General features: G+C 48.2%; 1 protein-coding gene across 2 annotated transcripts in view; it reads right to left on the bottom strand.

Annotated features, from left to right (window-relative positions):
* The window catches only part of FBXO10 (F-box protein 10), a 38106-nt gene that overhangs the window by 6263 nt on the left and 14907 nt on the right, over positions 1–16936 (bottom strand). For both annotated transcript variants that reach the window (XM_067553349.1, XM_067553350.1), the window contains exons 4-8: positions 15855–15991; positions 8771–8841; positions 7299–7451; positions 3144–3419; positions 1440–1750 (exon numbers count right to left, since the gene is read on the bottom strand). In XM_067553349.1, coding sequence (XP_067409450.1) covers positions 1440–1750; positions 3144–3419; positions 7299–7451; positions 8771–8841; positions 15855–15991 — 948 coding nt within the window. The remainder of the gene's footprint in view (positions 1–1439; positions 1751–3143; positions 3420–7298; positions 7452–8770; positions 8842–15854; positions 15992–16936) is intronic.

The following is a 16936-nucleotide window of genomic DNA, read 5'->3' as shown; positions in this document are numbered from 1 at the left end:
ATATAAATCAATGGTACACCCACACCTTGAATACTGCATGCAGTTCTGGTTGCCCCAGCTCAAAAAAAAAGATATATTAGAATTAGAAAAGTTACAAAGAAAGGCAACAAAAATTATTACGGGTATGGAAGAGCTCCCATACAAGGAGAAATTAAAGAAAGACCAGGACTGTTCATTTCTGAGATGACTAAGAGGTGATATGATAGAGATTTATAAAATCATGAAGGGTGTGGAGAAAGTGAATAGGAAAGTTATTTATCCTCTCATATAAACAAGAACCAGGGGTCACCCAATGAAATTAATAGGCAGCAGGTTTAAAACAAACAAAAGGAAGTACTTCTTCACACAACACACAATCAACCTGTGGAACTCCTTGCCAGGGGATGTTGTAAAAGCCAAAAGTATAACAGGATTCAGAAAAGAATTAGAGAAGTTAATGGAGGATAGGTCCATCAATGGCTATTAGCCAAGATGGACAGGGACTCAACCCCACAACCCCCTGGTCTGGGTGTCCCTAAATCTGACTGCCAGACACTGGAACTGGATGATAGGGGATAGATCACTTGAAATTGCCCTGTTCTGTTCATCCCTTCTGAAGTACCTGGCATTGGCCACTGTTGGAAGACAGGATGCTGGGTTAGATGGACGATTGGTCTGACCCAGTATGGCGGTTCTTATGAGCACTGAGACTTTGGAGAGCTGTGCTCTATTCTGGGTGACCTTAGGCAAGTGACTTCCCCATTCTGTGCCTCAGTTTTCCATCTGTGAAATGTGAATAATGATATGACCTTTGTAAAGAGCTTTGAGATCTGCGGCTGAGAAGAGCGAAGTACTATTACAAGTGCATTCTGGGCCATGGGAATTCTCTCACCACCTCCTCGCCTCTCCGACATGCATGTTTGATAGGTGATAGAGTTGCTGTACGTGCGCCGTGCTGCTCTGCTCTCCTGTGAAGCGAGGCGGAGTTCTCATTGCTCCTGTTTCCCTTTGATTACGTTAGTGATGCCGCAAACGACTGGCAGCTTTCACTACAAATCCAAAGAAGAGAAGCTAAGGCCTACGGACTTTGACTATTCTTCTGGGATGGATACCAGCACTGAACCAGCTCTGGGTTCCTCCTAATACATTGTTCTCGTCCAGCCTAGTGAATTCAGGAGACACACATTCAGAGTGGAAATTTTTAACAGTGAGAGTAATTAACCATTGGACCAATTTACCCAGGGTCATGGTGGATTCTCCACCCTGGCTCGTTTTTAAATCAAAATTGGATGGTTTTCCTCTAAGATGTGCTCCAGTTTCCAGCAAACAGGAGGTCATTCTGTGAAGTCCTATGGCCTGTGTAAACGGGAGGGCAGACTGGATGAGCACAGTTGTCCCGTCTGGCCTTGGACGCTATGAATCTTTATATGGGCCAAGAAAAGATTTGCTTAAACGCCTACCTTCATGTCCGCGGTCTGTAACAACCTGAGGCCACACCCCCGGTTGCCTATGATGTCATTCTCAACGATGACCCCGTCGCCCTTGGAGGCAATGCCATGGCTGCTGTTGTCATAGATGCCGTTGCCGCGTAACTCCACCCTGGCCTCGGTTTCGACCAGCACTCCCCCCAGGCTGTTGCAGGAGATGCTGTTGTTTGCTATGCGTGTGAGCTGGGTGCTCTGAAGCACCGCGACCCCGCTGTCATGGTTGGCATGGATGGCATTGGCGATGATGTTCAGAGCTTCGCTGCTCTTGATGTACAAGCCAGCGGCTGGAAAAGACAGGGAAAGATGTCAATAAACTCGCTGGAGTGAATGGGACAGCGCGGGCAGCAAAAGAAACAAGTCTTCCACCAGCTGATACACTCGCCTGTTCTTGGAGAGCCTGGAATGTACTTCACCATTCCACACCCCGAGTTCTGGGTTTGAATAAACCCCAAGAAAAACTCAGGCTCACCAGCGCCTGGCTTTGCTCTATGGGTCGGCGGGGGCCTGGTGTCTGAGGTTGTCTCTGGACAAAGCCGAGTGGGTTTGACATTTGTAATACAACCCCAAGGCCAGGCTAGTTCACGAGCTACAGACATTTTGCATGGCCCTCATGAGAAACTCCAGTTACGCTCCTCTGCGGCAATCAATTTTCCATCCAAGGAGTACTGGGTGGGGCTCTTTTTGGAACTCCTCAAGGCTGCCCCTACACGGTCAGAAAGGTCACTGAACGCAGTGTTGCCAACCCCCAGACTTCAAAAAGCAGGAGATTGGCTCAAAATTCATGAAATTTGAAAAAAGAAAATGTTGGCTTCTTTCTATTTGCCTTCTGGCTTTTGCATCTTCAGGAGTCACCATTTCATGCTTTCCCCCTCAGCCAGGGCAACTAGAAATTGACTTTTTGGTTTTAAATGAAAGGTGAGAGCTGGGGCTTTAAAAAAAAAAGAGCCAACACCAAATATCACGGCACTCATGATAAAATCGTGAGAACTGGCAACACTGCTGAAAGCTTCTTCTCTAGCTCCCTTCCAAAGGGGTGAACACAGAGGCCCTGCAGCCCTCTCACTTCCCAAGCATCTGCGCCTTTTCTGCAAGGGGTGAAGAAAGTGGCTTTAAACTTCCTGAATTCTTGCCCAGGTCAGTGTGCTCCCTGGCTTCAGCATAACATAGAGCTCACCAGCTTGTAATGGCCCTCTGAAAACTCTCCGTGGGCCTTAAATACAGCCAGAATACAATGCACTCCCGCTACACCCTCCTTCCCACCCGATACCCCGGTGGTTGCCAGGGCCTGGCGTAACATGGAGATCCTGCAGCGGCTCTTTACACCCCCCTTTGTAGCCTATATAAAATGGTCGCAGCACTGGACAAAATCCAGTTCCCGGTCGAGAGACTGAATTTGTCCCTTCTGCAAGACGCTACCACCGCTAGGCATCAAACCCTCCAGTCTGCTCCGCCCTTCGACTGGCTCCATCATACACAGAGCTGCATTGTTACTCGTCTCCGTAGGCCCCGGGAGCCCCCCAGCAGAAAGACACGTGCAGTAGCAGTTATAAGCTGCATTCGGTTATAGTACATCTCTGTGCTTCGCCCCTTCTCCTGGAACTCAGTGGGGGGGGAGGGACGAGTTGGCCCCTGGATACTACGTCTGGGCCAGGCACACGCAGCTGGGGCTACGTTCACCTCCATTGTGATTGATGCTGTTGGACTCCACCAGTGCCACGCTGATGGGCCGGCGGGAGGGGAGACGCTCCTCCTCGCTGTCCAAGTCGTTCTCCCAGCTGGTAGCTTCTCCCTCGTCGTTGAAGTGCTCGTTACCGCCTTGGTTGGCGAGATAGTCGTTGGCATCGTCTTTGCGGCAATACACCGCCACCCCGTAGATGCCGTTGTGGCCAATTTGGTTGCTGGTGATGTGAGGGAGGCTGGATGACATTATCCACACGCCACAGCCCTTGTTACCTGCAACGCAGACGGAGAGTCCAGAGAGAGACACAATCATCATTACAGGCTCCAACCACGTTCGGGCCCCATTGTGCCAGCCGCGGTACAGACCAGAGCTGGGGGGAAATTTTCAGGCAACCCTCTCTTCAGCAAACAATGCCACTGTGAGGACACCAAAACACTGCAGGAATTTGTCCCCCTTTCACCCAATTGTTTCAGTCGGGGGTGGGGAACCAGACCAAAACTAAAAATAAATGATGAAAAAATCAAAACATTTCAGGTTTTCACTTTGAAACGACTCGGTGTTTCAATTTACCGAAAACAACCCAAAAAAGTTAAAATGGTCAAAACGGAAACAAAAACATTTCCACGGGGCAGGAACAAAACACCTCATTCGGCCTGAAATGATTTTCTTTTCCACTTTTCGACTCGCAGAAAATTTTGAAAAACTCCATTTTTGGGTCAACCCGAAACTTTTCTTTTCTTTTCTTTTCTTTTTTTTTTTTTTTGAGCATTGCCTGAAAACTGTAAAATCGGTTATTCCCACAGCTCTCCTACGGACACACAGTGAGAGACAGCACTGGCCCCATACAGCTTACAGTGTAAATAGACCAGGCAGACAGAGGAAGTATTATAGTGCTTGTTTTACAGGCGGGAAACCAAGACCCATTGGACTGGGACCTGGGACAGCTGGGTTAATTCCTGGATCTACCACTGACCTGGAACAAATCATCACCCTGTGCCTCAGTTTCCCACCTCTAAAATGGGGACACCAATGCTTCCTTTCTCCCGACCTTTGTCTCTCGCGCCCGTTTACACTGCAGCTTCAGAAACTGCCCCTCCCAATCTGCATGTGCAGCGCCTGGCACAATGGGGTTCCTAGGCATTGCTGAAACACAGGCAGCAATCAAATCCCCTTTTGCCATCGCGAGGATGTGGTTTCTGATTCAGGTCCTCATGTCCCCTGGGAGCACGTTCTGTGATGTGTCACACACAGCGTGTCTATAGCCGTCAAGAGCGGTCCTGTCCCTGTGGTAATCCTCACTTACTTGCTTTGTCCCCGCTGTTCCCAGTTACACAAATAAACACACACATAGATGTCTCCCCTTGGCGTTGGTTCAAGGGTTTGTTTTTCTTTGTATCCTGCTGGAAAATAAATCCCCCCTATGGGGTGAACCTAAACCTAGGTGGTTTTTTCCAGACTCCTGCTCTCCACCTCTCCGGTCTTAGATGCTGTCAGGCTAATGACTGATAATTCCCTCTTAAGCTGAGTTACACCAAACCAATGTCAATGGAAAGACGCAATAAAACACACTGCCATGGAAACTCAGCGGAGAACAATAGCTGCTGGGTCAGAGCTGGCAATTTCCTGCAATGTCCTTGGGAGACCTTATTGAATTACATTTCAGTATCTCTGTGTTCATGAGTGGTTTTATGGATTGGGCTTGGCCTGTCTGTAAACCTCGAGGGGGCAGAGGTGAGACGGGGTGCCAGGAGCTATACTGAACAAAGTGCCAGACAAGAACGGACTTGAGGAACAAAACGTGTTGAGTGGTTTTCCTGGGGAATAGCTAACGGGAGTGAATGCAAATCTCCCACCTCCCTTTGGAAGACTGGTCCAGAACCTCACTCCTCCTCAGTCTAATTTCAAGCCTAAACTTGTTGATGGCCAGTTTATAGTTATTGGTGCTGAACTGCAATAACTCCTCTCCCTCCCTGGTATTTATCCATATGATTTCTCTTTATAAATACGTCAGATCTCCCCTCAGCCTTCTTTTGGGTAGGCTAAACAAGCCAGGCTCTTAAGTCTCCTCCCATAAGGTAGGTTTTTCCATTCCTTGGATTGCACAGAGTATCCCAGGTGAGGTCTCACTGGGGCCTTGTACAATGGTACTACCACTTCCCTATCTCTGCTGGAAATACCTCGCCTGATGCATCCTAGAATTGCATTAGCCTTTTTCACAGCTGCATCACATTGGCAACTCATAGTCATCCTGTGAGCAACCACTACACCCAGATCCTTCTCCTCCTGCATCTCTTCCAACAGATACGGCCCCAGCTTATAACAAAAATTCTTGTTGCTGGTCCCTAGTGCATGACCTCGTACTGTGCACTATTAAATTTCATCCCATTTCTCTCTCTCCATTTTTCAAGGTCCTCCAGATCTTCTTCTATGATATTCTGATCCTCCTCAGTATTGGCAATACCACCCAACTTTGTGTCATCCACAAATTCTATTAGCACACTCCCACTTTTTGTGCCAAGGTCCTGAATACAAATGTTAAAAAAGATTGGTCCTGAGATCGATCCCCGAGGAATTCCACTAGTTACCTCCCTCCAGCCTGACAGTTCATCTTTCAGCATGACCCACTGTCTCCCCTTTAACCAGTTCCTTTCCCATCTTGCAATTCTCATATTAATCCCCATCTTCTCCAGTTTAACTAATAGTTTCCCATGTGGAACTGTATCAAATTCCTTACTGAAATCCGGGGATATAAGATCTACTGCATTTCCTTTGTCTAAAAAAAAACCAGTTATCTTCTCAAAGAGAACTGTTTGGTCTGACACGATCTACCTTCTGTAAAACCATGTTGTATTTTATCCCAATTACCGTTTACCTCTACGTCTTTAACCACTCTCTCTTTCAAAATTTGTTCTAAGACCTTGCATACAGCTGAGGTCAAACTAATGGGCCTGTAGTTTCCTAGGTCACTTTTTTCTCCCTTAAAAATAGGTACTATACTAGCAATTCTCCAGTCGTAGGGTCCAACCCCCGAGTTTACGGATGCATTCAAAATCCTTGCTATTGGGTTTGCCATTTCAAGTGCCAGGTCCTTGAGGTATGTTTGCATGGAGATTATCCGGGCCTTCTGAGTTAGTCCCATTGAGCTGTTTGAGTTTGACTTCCACCTCAGATGTAGTCATTTCTACCTCCACATCCTCGTTCCCATCAGCCACCTGGCCACCGCCCCAAGCTCCCCATTACCCTTATTAAAAACTGAGGCAAAGTATTCGGTGAAGTTCTCGGCCAGACCTGCACGGTGCTGAGGGCTCTCTACTCTCTCTGATTTCCCTGGGAGTGGAGGGTGCTCAGCCCTGCATGGGGTCATGCCCCGAGTGTTTTGCAGAGGCCTATCACTCCGGCATTGGCAGGTGACTTTAGTGAGCAGCAGAGAGAAATCCTGAAGATTCTGGTCCAAGTTCTGCTTGCAGAGGACTTTAATTTGGAATTAATTCCCCTCTGCACCAGCGTAACAGACACCCCTTTATCCTTATTGCTCTTCTGTTCCCTCTAACACCTCCCCCCCCCCGCTGCCCCCGCAGCATTATTGAGGCTTCTAATTCCATGGGGGCATCTAACGACATCGGCACCAACCATGCACACTGGAACGGCTGCTCTGGAGTCGATCGTGCATCACAGGAGCCGGAATGGGGAAAGACCTATTAAGTTTCACGCCCTTCCCCTGCTGGTGAGGGGATATTTCCCCTTCGGTGTATTTCCTAGTGAGTTCTCTAGTAAGGTTTTGAAAGTCTCAGGGAACGTGTCTTGCACCACAGTGGACACCCAGCCAGCTCCCACCAGCACCAGGGACCCCTCCCCTGGCACGGGGAGTGTGTCCGGGACAGGGAGAGGTAAGGAGGAGTGGCTATCCCCACCCTGGGGACCACAGCCAGTTGGCACCAGTCGAAGCAGCATCCACGCTGCTCTCCTTACGCTGGGGCCGAGAATCAGGGGGCCATGACTAGCTTCCTACCCACCTCCTTTGCCCTGGCTCAGCATGGCCTCCAACTCTAGAGCGACTCAGGACCCCTGATTAAGCAAAAGGGACGGCACAGCCGGCTGTGGAGAGCCGGGGGCAGGGGCCCAAGGGATTTCCCCCAGTTTTGGTTCCTTACCATAAATGGTGTTTCCTTCAATCAGCCCCTTGCCTCTCTCTCCTACCACCACTCCGTCCGAGTAGCCGCAGCAGATCAGGTTGCTCCTGAGGACGGGGTCGCCCCCGCGCCGGATGTCCGCCCCACCCCACTGATTCTCACGAATGACGTTTTCTAACACAGAGCAGAGGGGAAAATCACCAGAGAGCGCCATGGAAAGAACTGAGGCTGGGCCGCGGCCAGGTGCACAGGCCACCCCCGCACCTCTGGGGGGGTGTAGCGGCTAAATAATCAGACATTTGACAGTCCCCCACAGTGCTGGGAAGAACGGATTCCTCCAGAAGAAGCTGAAAAGCAAAGTGCCTGTTTGTAACAGGGGCAGAAGCGAAGTAAGAAGAGAGCCGGGGAAGTGTGCAAACGATGCACATACAGCTGAACTGAGTAAATTCCTCAAAACAAATTGAATTAAATCCTGGCCCCAGTTAAGTCAACAGCAGAATGGCTATAACGGGGCCAGGATTTCATCCACCATTTATTTAGCAAATTTCACCTCTTTTTTTGTTTGCAAAGCATCCCGTATAACTGGCCTGAATTTGTTCTCGGCGAAGGTAAAGGGAATTTTACTGGATTCACAGGCTTGGCCTTGGATAAGGATTGTTCTTTAACCTCTCACAGAACGGTCTGACCCCCGCTCAGCAGAGGAGCAGCACAGGAAAAGGAGATGCAAAATGGCTGGAGACAGGACAAATGATTACAGCAGCAGCAGATTATTGCTGTTCAAAAAAAAAGATCATGTTAGTGTGAGCCTCACTATTACTATCTTCTACGGTCCCTTGGGAACAATTTGGCTTTTTTAGAAGCATATTATCTCTTTATTTAAAATCAATATTGGTGGGTCTGTATTTACTTTTCATGATGGAAACTAGGGCAGCAATGAGAATCTTGTCCTATGGAACAGAAAAGATTCAATTACGTATAATTAACTGCAGTTCCGGGTTACTGTCTGTAACTGCAAATGGAGGGCGGCAGAGTATTCAGCAGCTTAATTGCATCACCAGTTCTTCATAATTAGGCTCCTTCTTTCACACATCTGTGTGCAGCAGAACAATTACTAGGGGAAACAACTCCAACGTGCCACCGAAGTCGGATCACGGTAACGACTCAAGCTCTCCATGAAAACCAAATCTTGTAAAAACACAGTTAATCTGGAATGCCAATTCCATAGCACAGCTCTTCGAACGAACCAGGGTCAAGGAGAGAGCAAAGATTCCAGCAAAACAATACAGACAAGATACGCCGGCACTCTCGCTTATTGACGTATGGACTGACGGTTTAAGTCTAAAGTTGATTCCAATGCAGTTTACACCCAGCCACGGAGTCGAAAACAAAAATAACTTAGCAATAAAGATGCCTCTAAGTAAGATTTGGAAGCCTGACGTGCATTAGAAAACATTGTCGATCATGCATAACAAAGCTGCTTTTAAATTACATACCTATTATTTGGCCTCTTCCATTCTCGTTCACTGCTATACCAGCTGCAAGTCCCTGAAATATATGGTTCCCACTGGAGCAGAAAGAAAGGAAAACGAAGTTAGCTACCATAGTTGTCACTCTTTATATTATATGTTAATCATGCACAGATTTGCCCTAACTAGACTTTCTGGTTTAAATGAACTAATGCAGTAGCCCTTATATCCTTCACACGTTAACCCAGCAGAGAGCTCTTCTGATCAACGTGCTGCCTGGCTGATTGGCTATAGGCCACAGTTCATTTTTTTCCCTTTCTTTAATGAGAATGCGTCATGCTGTGTAGTGACAATAACATGATAAAAAGTAACAAGAGGGAAAAATAGACAGAGGAGAAGATACATGCAAAGCTTAAAAGACAACGGAGCTGCAGATGTTTGGATAACTTTCCATGATTAAAAATAGGAATTTTCATGTCAATGAAATGGGGAAAACACGCTGAAATACAAACCAACAGAAGCAATCATACCATTAGAGACAGCTGCTGTTGGAAACGTATGTCACATTGCAAGACCTGCTAATACACTTGGTATAAAACATAAATAGGAAGCTACAAAATTAGGAAACAGCAGGTTTGAAAAATGGCTCCCAACTCACAGAGTTTCATAAATATAACCCCTCAGACCTGAGTACCAGACACAAAATGAGATGACTGATCATACCGCCATCCAGGGCCGTTTTAAGACCTTCGTAGGCCCTAGGCACACTTGCCTTAGTAGGCCCCCCGACCGAAATAACTAATTTGATTTTAAGCTATTCATAAATAGTTTTTAAAATAAAAATAAAAAATTATATATAACAATTTTTTTTTGTAGGCCCTGAAAGTTTCGTAGGCCCCAGGCACTGCGCCTATTGTGCCTGATGGATAATACGGCCCTGCCGCCACCATCAGCATAATGCAGATCAGTGTGCACATCAGTGTGTCAATGGAAAGCAAAATAAACCGAGAAGGATAGAGCAGATTCTGCTTTCCACTGCAAATCCAGAATAATTCAAATGCAGCCATGTGCGTTAGTCCCAGATGGCAAAGGACCTGGCCTGATACATCAAAGCATAACGTGCACGATTTATTTCAAAGCAAAAATGAGAAAGTCAGATGTTTTGGCCCAGAAGCACCATGAGGCGAGATGTCTCACGCTGTATTGTTTGTTCTGGAACAAGGGGACAAATTTTACTCTCATTTACACTCCCGTGGTATTGCATGGGTGTAATTAAGGGTGGATTTTGGCTTAAATAAGTTGCACTTTCATTAATTGTTTTCAGTTTGCTGTGTCACACGAGGAGCAAGACAACCAAAAGGTAAAAATCACAAAGCCGTTCGTTGGAAAGTCATTTACAATCTGATCCTGCAGACACTTACCCACGCTGTCCCAACAATTGCAATAGGACACCTTGCATGAGTGAGGATTACCCATGACAATAAAGGGTCCTATGTCTCACATCTTTGCAGCAGTGGGCATAAAAGGCAGCACACTGCCGTTTTAGCCCCCTTATACTCACTGTAAATAACCGAGCTGTCGAAGTTTGGGATATGTCTGTGTGCATTGCATGGTCATGGACTGAGCTCCAGCAACAGGTAACCTGGGCAGTGCAAAGCCTCAGAGGTTTGCGGGCTCCTGGTTTCCATTGATTTAAATATCTGGGAGGATTTGGACCAAAATCTGCAGAACATTTGGGGGGAGGGGTAGGTACTAGATATTAGCTATTAACATAATTGTGTTCTTCTCATAATAAATGTGGCATATTGCCTTGTCCCCACACCCAGATAAGATCCTGCAGGTCTTTTCTTTTACAAAGTTTAACATCAGCCTATCTCGACTGACGGCGGCCACGCTGCGACTTAACACTGCAGCTCACTAGTGCTGCGCTCCCTCTGATGTGCTGCTGAGATTCCTGGACGCACACCCCAGGGTGCTCCGCACTGCACTCTGCGGTGCTGCTGAGATTCCTGGACGCACACCCCAGGGTGCTCCGCACTGCACTCTGCTGAGCTGCTGAGATTCCTGGACGCACACCCCAGGGTGCTCCGCACTGCACTCTGCGGTGCTGCCGAGATGCCTGGACGCACACCCCAGGGTGCTCCGCACTGCACTCTGCTGAGCCGCTTTACAAAGTCTTTCCCAACAGCGGGAGAATTTGTCTGTCCTTCCGGGGCGTACGGAAGGAATTGTGGGAAGGCACTGGAGGACTTATTGCTCTTAAATGGTGCTAGCCTGCATCCACACTGCAGCGTGGCCATGTTAGCAGCTGACGAGTTGTGCTAATTGGAGCTGTAGCCTGTACCCCTAATGGGCCAGCCAACTCAAGCAAAAAACACCACCGCAGTCACCTGAAGGGGGTGTGTGTGTGTGGATGGGACTCCGGTTAGGGGCAACATTCGAGTTAAAACTTGAGTTAACTCTGCAATGAAGACAAGCCCTGAGATTGTAGCTAGCCCTTCTGTAGCCAGCTGGGCTCAGCAGAGAGCACCCCAGATTCCTAGGTCAAAAAGGACCATTGTGATCATCTAGTCTGACCTCCCGCATAGCACCGGCCAGAGACCTGCCCCCAAATCATTCCTAGAGCAGATCGGTTAGGAAAACATCTTAACTTGATTTAAAACTTGCCAAGGATGGAGAATCCATGACTACCATTGGTAAATTCATTACTCTCCCTGTTAAAATGCTGCCTTATTTCCAGCCTGAATTTGTCTAGCTTCAACTTCCAGCCATTGGATTGTGTTAGACCTTTTTCTGTTAGACGGCAGAGTCCCTTATCACATATTTGTTCCCCACTTATAAACTGTGATCAAGTCCCCTCTTAACCTTCTCTTTGTTAAGATAAATAGATTGCGCTCTTTAAGTCCATCACTATAAGGCATATTCTCTAATCCTTTAATCATTCTCGTGGCTCTTCCTTGAACCAGCTCCAATTTATCACTAACCTTCTTGAATTGCGGGCATCAGACCTGGACCTAGCATTCCAGCAACAGTCGCACCGATGCCATACAGAGATAAAATAATCATCTCTCTACTCCTTCTCGAGATTCTGGTTTATGCATCCCAGGATCTCATTAGCCCTTTTGGCCACAGCGTCGCACTGAGAGCTCGTGTTCAGCTGATTATCCACCCCTTACTCGCAAACCTTTTTCAGAGTCACTGCTTCCCAGGAGAGAATCCCCCATCCTGTAAGTATGGCCTGCGTTCTTTGTTCCTGGATGGATGCGTTTACATTTAGCCATATTAAAAACACATATTGTTTGCTTTCATCCAGCACACCAAGAGATCCAGATCACTCTTTAGACCCTAATCCTCAGAGCTTTAGTTTGCAGAAGAGAAGAATGAGGGGAGATTTGACAGCAGCCTTCAACTACCTGAGAGGGAGTTCCAGGGAGGATGGAGCTAGGCTGTTCTCAGTGGTGGCAGATGACAGAACAAGGAGCAATGGTCTCAAGTTGCAGTGGGGGAGGTCTAGGTTGGATATTAGGAAAAACGTTTTTCCTAGGAGGGTGGTGAAGCGCTGGAATGGGTTACCTAGGGAGGTGGTGGAGTCTCCATCCTTAGAGGTTTTCAAGGCCTGGTTTTATAAAGCCTGGCTGGGATGATTTAGTCGGGGTTGGTCCTGCTTTGAGAAGGGGGTGAGACTAGGTACCTCCTGAGGTCCCTTCCAACCCTCATCTTCTAAGATTCTAGGAGGTATTTAGGTGCCTAACTCCCACTGAAATCAATGTGTCGGCTCCTGGGTATCTTTGAGCCTAAGTCCTGACTTAAGTGTTTTTGAAACTGGCCCATCGGCCCTGACGTCGCTAAGGGCCAGATCTGTGAAAGTTTTTAGGCACCTAAAGATGCACCCGGTACCTAGTGGGATTTTTAAAAGTGCCTGAGTCCCATCAAAATCAATGATCCCACCAGGCACCTGGGTGCATCTTTAAGCCCCTAAACACCGTTACAAACCTGGCCCTTAGGGGCTTTTGAAAAACGAACTCCAGACCTTCACACAGATGCTGTAGTGACTTGCTAATAAAGTCAGCCCCACTGGGCAGAAAAGGGGGCGAGGTGGGCTGGTGGGCCTCAGAGGACAAAATGTTTTTATGCCAAACCGGGGAGAAGGTTCACCGGATAACGGGGGGGAAGAAGATGTTTTTAGCAGAAAGCACTTCTTCCAATTACCCATCTCTACCCTGCACTGTTCAGACACATACCAGGGCGGTCTGACACCTGGAAGTCGTCTGTCTGACTCACAGGCAGCCTGACGGCTAAAGGATTCAAAGACAAGCTTCTGCATCTAACTCAGTCAATTACTGGCATGCTGGTTCCTTTAGCGGCATATTTAGAGTCACAACAGAGATCGAGCCGGGTCAGAGGGTTAGCTTTCAGCAGCCGCAGCCAATGAATGTCGTCCCGCTGCATTGTGAGAGCAGCACAGAATGGCGCGTTGAATAAGAACAAGAATGCTTCTGAATGCTGGAGGAATCAAGCGTGGCGACTAGCTAGTGGAGTAAAGACAAGAGTTCTTTTAAATTCGCACAGCCCGTTCAGCAAGGATTGGGCTGGCAATAACAACTTGTGCATAATAAAATTTCTTCCCCTACTGGAACCCCAGAGTAAATTATCCCTGCCTCTTCGTTCCTTTCCTCCTCTCACGCATCAACAACTGATCTTGATTACTCTTGATTATAACCTGCTTCAGCCCCTGCTAGAGATACTGTGATGAGGCAGAGAAGCAAAGCGACACAATGAATCACTTGCCCTCCAGCATTTCTTTCTCCAGACTTATCAGCTACGGCGTCACGAAGACAGGTCCATTTTAGAAATTGCTACTTGTCTGATGGAGCACTTCCATAATCCTTTACAAAAGAGACTCCCTCTTGACACTGGTGTTTTACAGCACAGTAAATCTGTCTTGCACTTGCCAACCCCAGCTCCCATCCTGGAACAAGTGGTTCTGCAACCGATACTTACGCATTTTTACAAGTAGCTTACAAGAATATTTTCAACTCCGCAATCAGCACAGAATATGGACTAATGGGAAGTTAGTGGGAGTCTTACTCAGATAAGGACTGCAAGATTTGGGCTTAATTATACATAGTCTTAGCATGAGTTATCACATTCTGCCTCCTACACGTCCCTTGCTGTTACAATTCCATATAATATTTTTCTTCCCTCCTTGCCTAAACCGTTGTGTAATGTTGCTGTGAGCCATCACACGCTTGCTTCGTTGCACCTTAAATTCCACCCCAGAGGGGGCTGCACTTCAACAGTGGCTGAAGTGGTGTTTAAATGGAGTTTGTGATGCAATTTCCTTCAGGATGAAAGTCACCTTATCGAAACGCGCAGTATTGTTATTATTACTATTTAAAATACAAAAGCCAAAGCTTGTGGTTAGGGCAACAGAGTCAGACGCAGGTGAGCTGCATTCCGTTCTTGATCCTGCTGCAGGCTGTGTGAGAGACTTTGGATGTGTTACTTTTTTCTCTGTACCTCCGTTCCTGACCCCTACAACAGGGAAGAGAACTCTTCCTTCATTTCCATGGACTGTAAGCGCTGCAGGGCAGGGACTGTCTCCTACTCTGTGCCTGCGCAGGCGTGCGCCCAGTGTCTAGCACAAGGGGGCCCTGACCTCAGCGGAGGCTCTAGGCTCTACTGTAATGTAAACAATCGTAATAAAGGCAGCCGTGTCTGGGGTGGGAATGCAGCAGCCAACCATTCCAAGAGCAAAGGGCAGGGCCATTTCTGAATTCAAGGAAACCAGTGCAAACTTCCGTACTAAAATCGGAGGAGAGGAGAGCTCAACCGTTAAGATCCAAATGCCGCGAGCTGCATGGCTTTCCGTTTCCCCTCGGGAGGGGTGGCTGGCACGTAGCGTTAGGCTGTGCCCCTTTGCTGCCTGTTGCCCACTGATTCTGGCAGCTGTGGAGTAGGATTCGTTAGACGCCCCCCTTGGAATGCGCCAGGCATTGAGACGCTTCTGACCCGGGAGAACAGCAAGGTCAGGTTTAAGGGAGAGGCCGCCCTGGTTAACGTGGGTCACCCACTTGCTCCCACGGCAATGAAACCACCGGCACGGATGGCAGTGGCCTGAAAGCTCCTTGCCCTGCCCTGCCCTCAGGGGAAACGTACTGCTTCTCACGCCAGCAGAGTTGCGTGCACAGATCTAGGCCAGGATATGACCCAAAGGGCCCACAAAAGACGGGCCCATTCATTTGCTCAAGGCTAAAAGGGTTACGTTACTCTCCTGGGGGGGCGGGGCAGGGAGAGGGTTGGGGGCAGCGGGCCAGAGCTCACTTTTCAAATCCTGCATCAAGGACTAATCCTAATGTCACGGCTGGGGTGGCACTCGGTGTGCGTGAGGGAGGCAGAGGGAGATTGAAAGGCAGATGCTTTCGAACATGATCACTGTCGGACGGGACGATCACAGGAGTTCCTTCTGGCCTCGAAGTCTGTGACGTGTGCGGGGTGATTTTGCACTGTCTAGGTCAGTCCCAGCCTGGCTTAGCACGTGATCCACTGTCTGCTTTACGTAGCTGGGAGACACCTTGAAAACAGCACGTGCTGCCCCCTCCTTGCCGGGAGCTATGTGGTGCAGCTAGGAAGAGCTCCTGAAGAACCAAAGCCGAAGAATGAAGTCAGCTAAATTCTGCTAGTCTGAAGGAAACCTGCTGGGCTCTGACATTCATATTCAAACTCATCCGCTCGGGTCAGCAAAATCAAAAAAGAAATAAGGTGCCAGAGGTATTTTCAGCAGAAAGACAAACCAGAATGGTAATGACTTTTGTCTCAAGATTGACTGCTTAATCCCCGGCCTCTGAGTGCAGTGCAAACGCTGTTCTGTCCTGGCACGGTCTCTGAACAACGCAGTACTGGCAAAACCTATGTCCCTCTGAAATCAAAGGTCAGCTTTAGAGAAACGCACATGGGGGCTGTTGGGACACAGATGCAGCCGGAGAAGAGCCCCATGACAGTGACATTTCTGCTCCTTAACTGGGGGAGGAGATTAATATATGAAAAACATGCAGGATGGGAGACAAACATTAAAGGAGGGAGTGAGAGAGGTCATTGCTTAATTACGTACCTCACAACGGGATTCCCATTATACAGAATATAAATGCCGGCTTCTTTATTCCCATAGATCTGATTGCTACGGATGATACCTTTCCCGTTGCCAAGGACAACGATGCCTGAGCGAAGGCCACTGTGTATCTTATTACACTGCGGTTGTATTTATGCACATGTTGAGAGAATAAAGGCAAAACAGGGGAGAGATCACTCAGACAAGTCAACAACAGGAGACTGAAGTAGCGAGAGGGGCAGCTTGTGCGGAGAGGGATGCAGACCATGGACCTCGTTGCCAAGGGGGGTCACAAAACCAGAAACGCCCTTCAGCGGATCAAAGTCTTGGTCCGCTTTTAAATTTCCTTCATGGGGCAGCCAGGGAGAGGGCAAGAAGGACAGAAGCGCTATGGGATAGGTTTTCGAAAATGCTCAGTGCCCACCAGCTCCCGCTGGGAACCAGGGGGATTCCCCTCTGCCCTAGTGAGAACAACGGGAACTGTTGGGGGCTCGGCTCTTCCCACCGGTCTGCAGCTCCTGTTTCCAGCACTGCTGAGTTGCCAAATATAGAACTTTAAACCTGACCCTGGAAGAGGGTTGAATGTTACCCATCCTGGGGCGAGGCCGCTGCAGCCTTGGAGAGGTAATTTAGACTGGAAGCTGTGTTTGTACAGCACCCAGCACAAGGGGGGTCCCCCTCATGACTTAGACATTGGGGCGCCACTGTAATAACCACATTTAATTAATAATAATGATATTGCCCATCCTGGGAGTTGGCACAGGGCAATCTTAGGGGGGAAATTCCCCATCAGAGGGACACAAGGATCCACTATTGTGGTTGATTGGCTTTCCCGTCCCATGGTGGCTGTTGGCAGCTGCAGAGAGATTTAAAGCGTTGGATTAAACCCCAGGGCAGAGGCAATGGTGGGCAGAGGAAAGGGAGCTGCTCCAAAGTGCAAGGTGCAATTTATGACGATTGCCTCGTTTACCAGCACTGCACACAGGACTTCACTGGCTATATTTAGATGTTCATTTGATATGACATTTAGAATCAGCAGCATGCCCTGATGCCTTGCATGTAATTGTTCTTTCCCTAGGGACAGC

This window comes from Emydura macquarii, unplaced genomic scaffold (assembly GCF_026122565.2).
Source record: "Emydura macquarii macquarii isolate MOO-44397 ecotype Brisbane River unplaced genomic scaffold, CSIRO-AGI_Emac_v2 contig_1451, whole genome shotgun sequence".
Classification (NCBI taxonomy): domain Eukaryota; kingdom Metazoa; phylum Chordata; order Testudines; family Chelidae; genus Emydura; species Emydura macquarii.
This window is presented reverse-complemented; position numbering and strand designations above follow the sequence as displayed.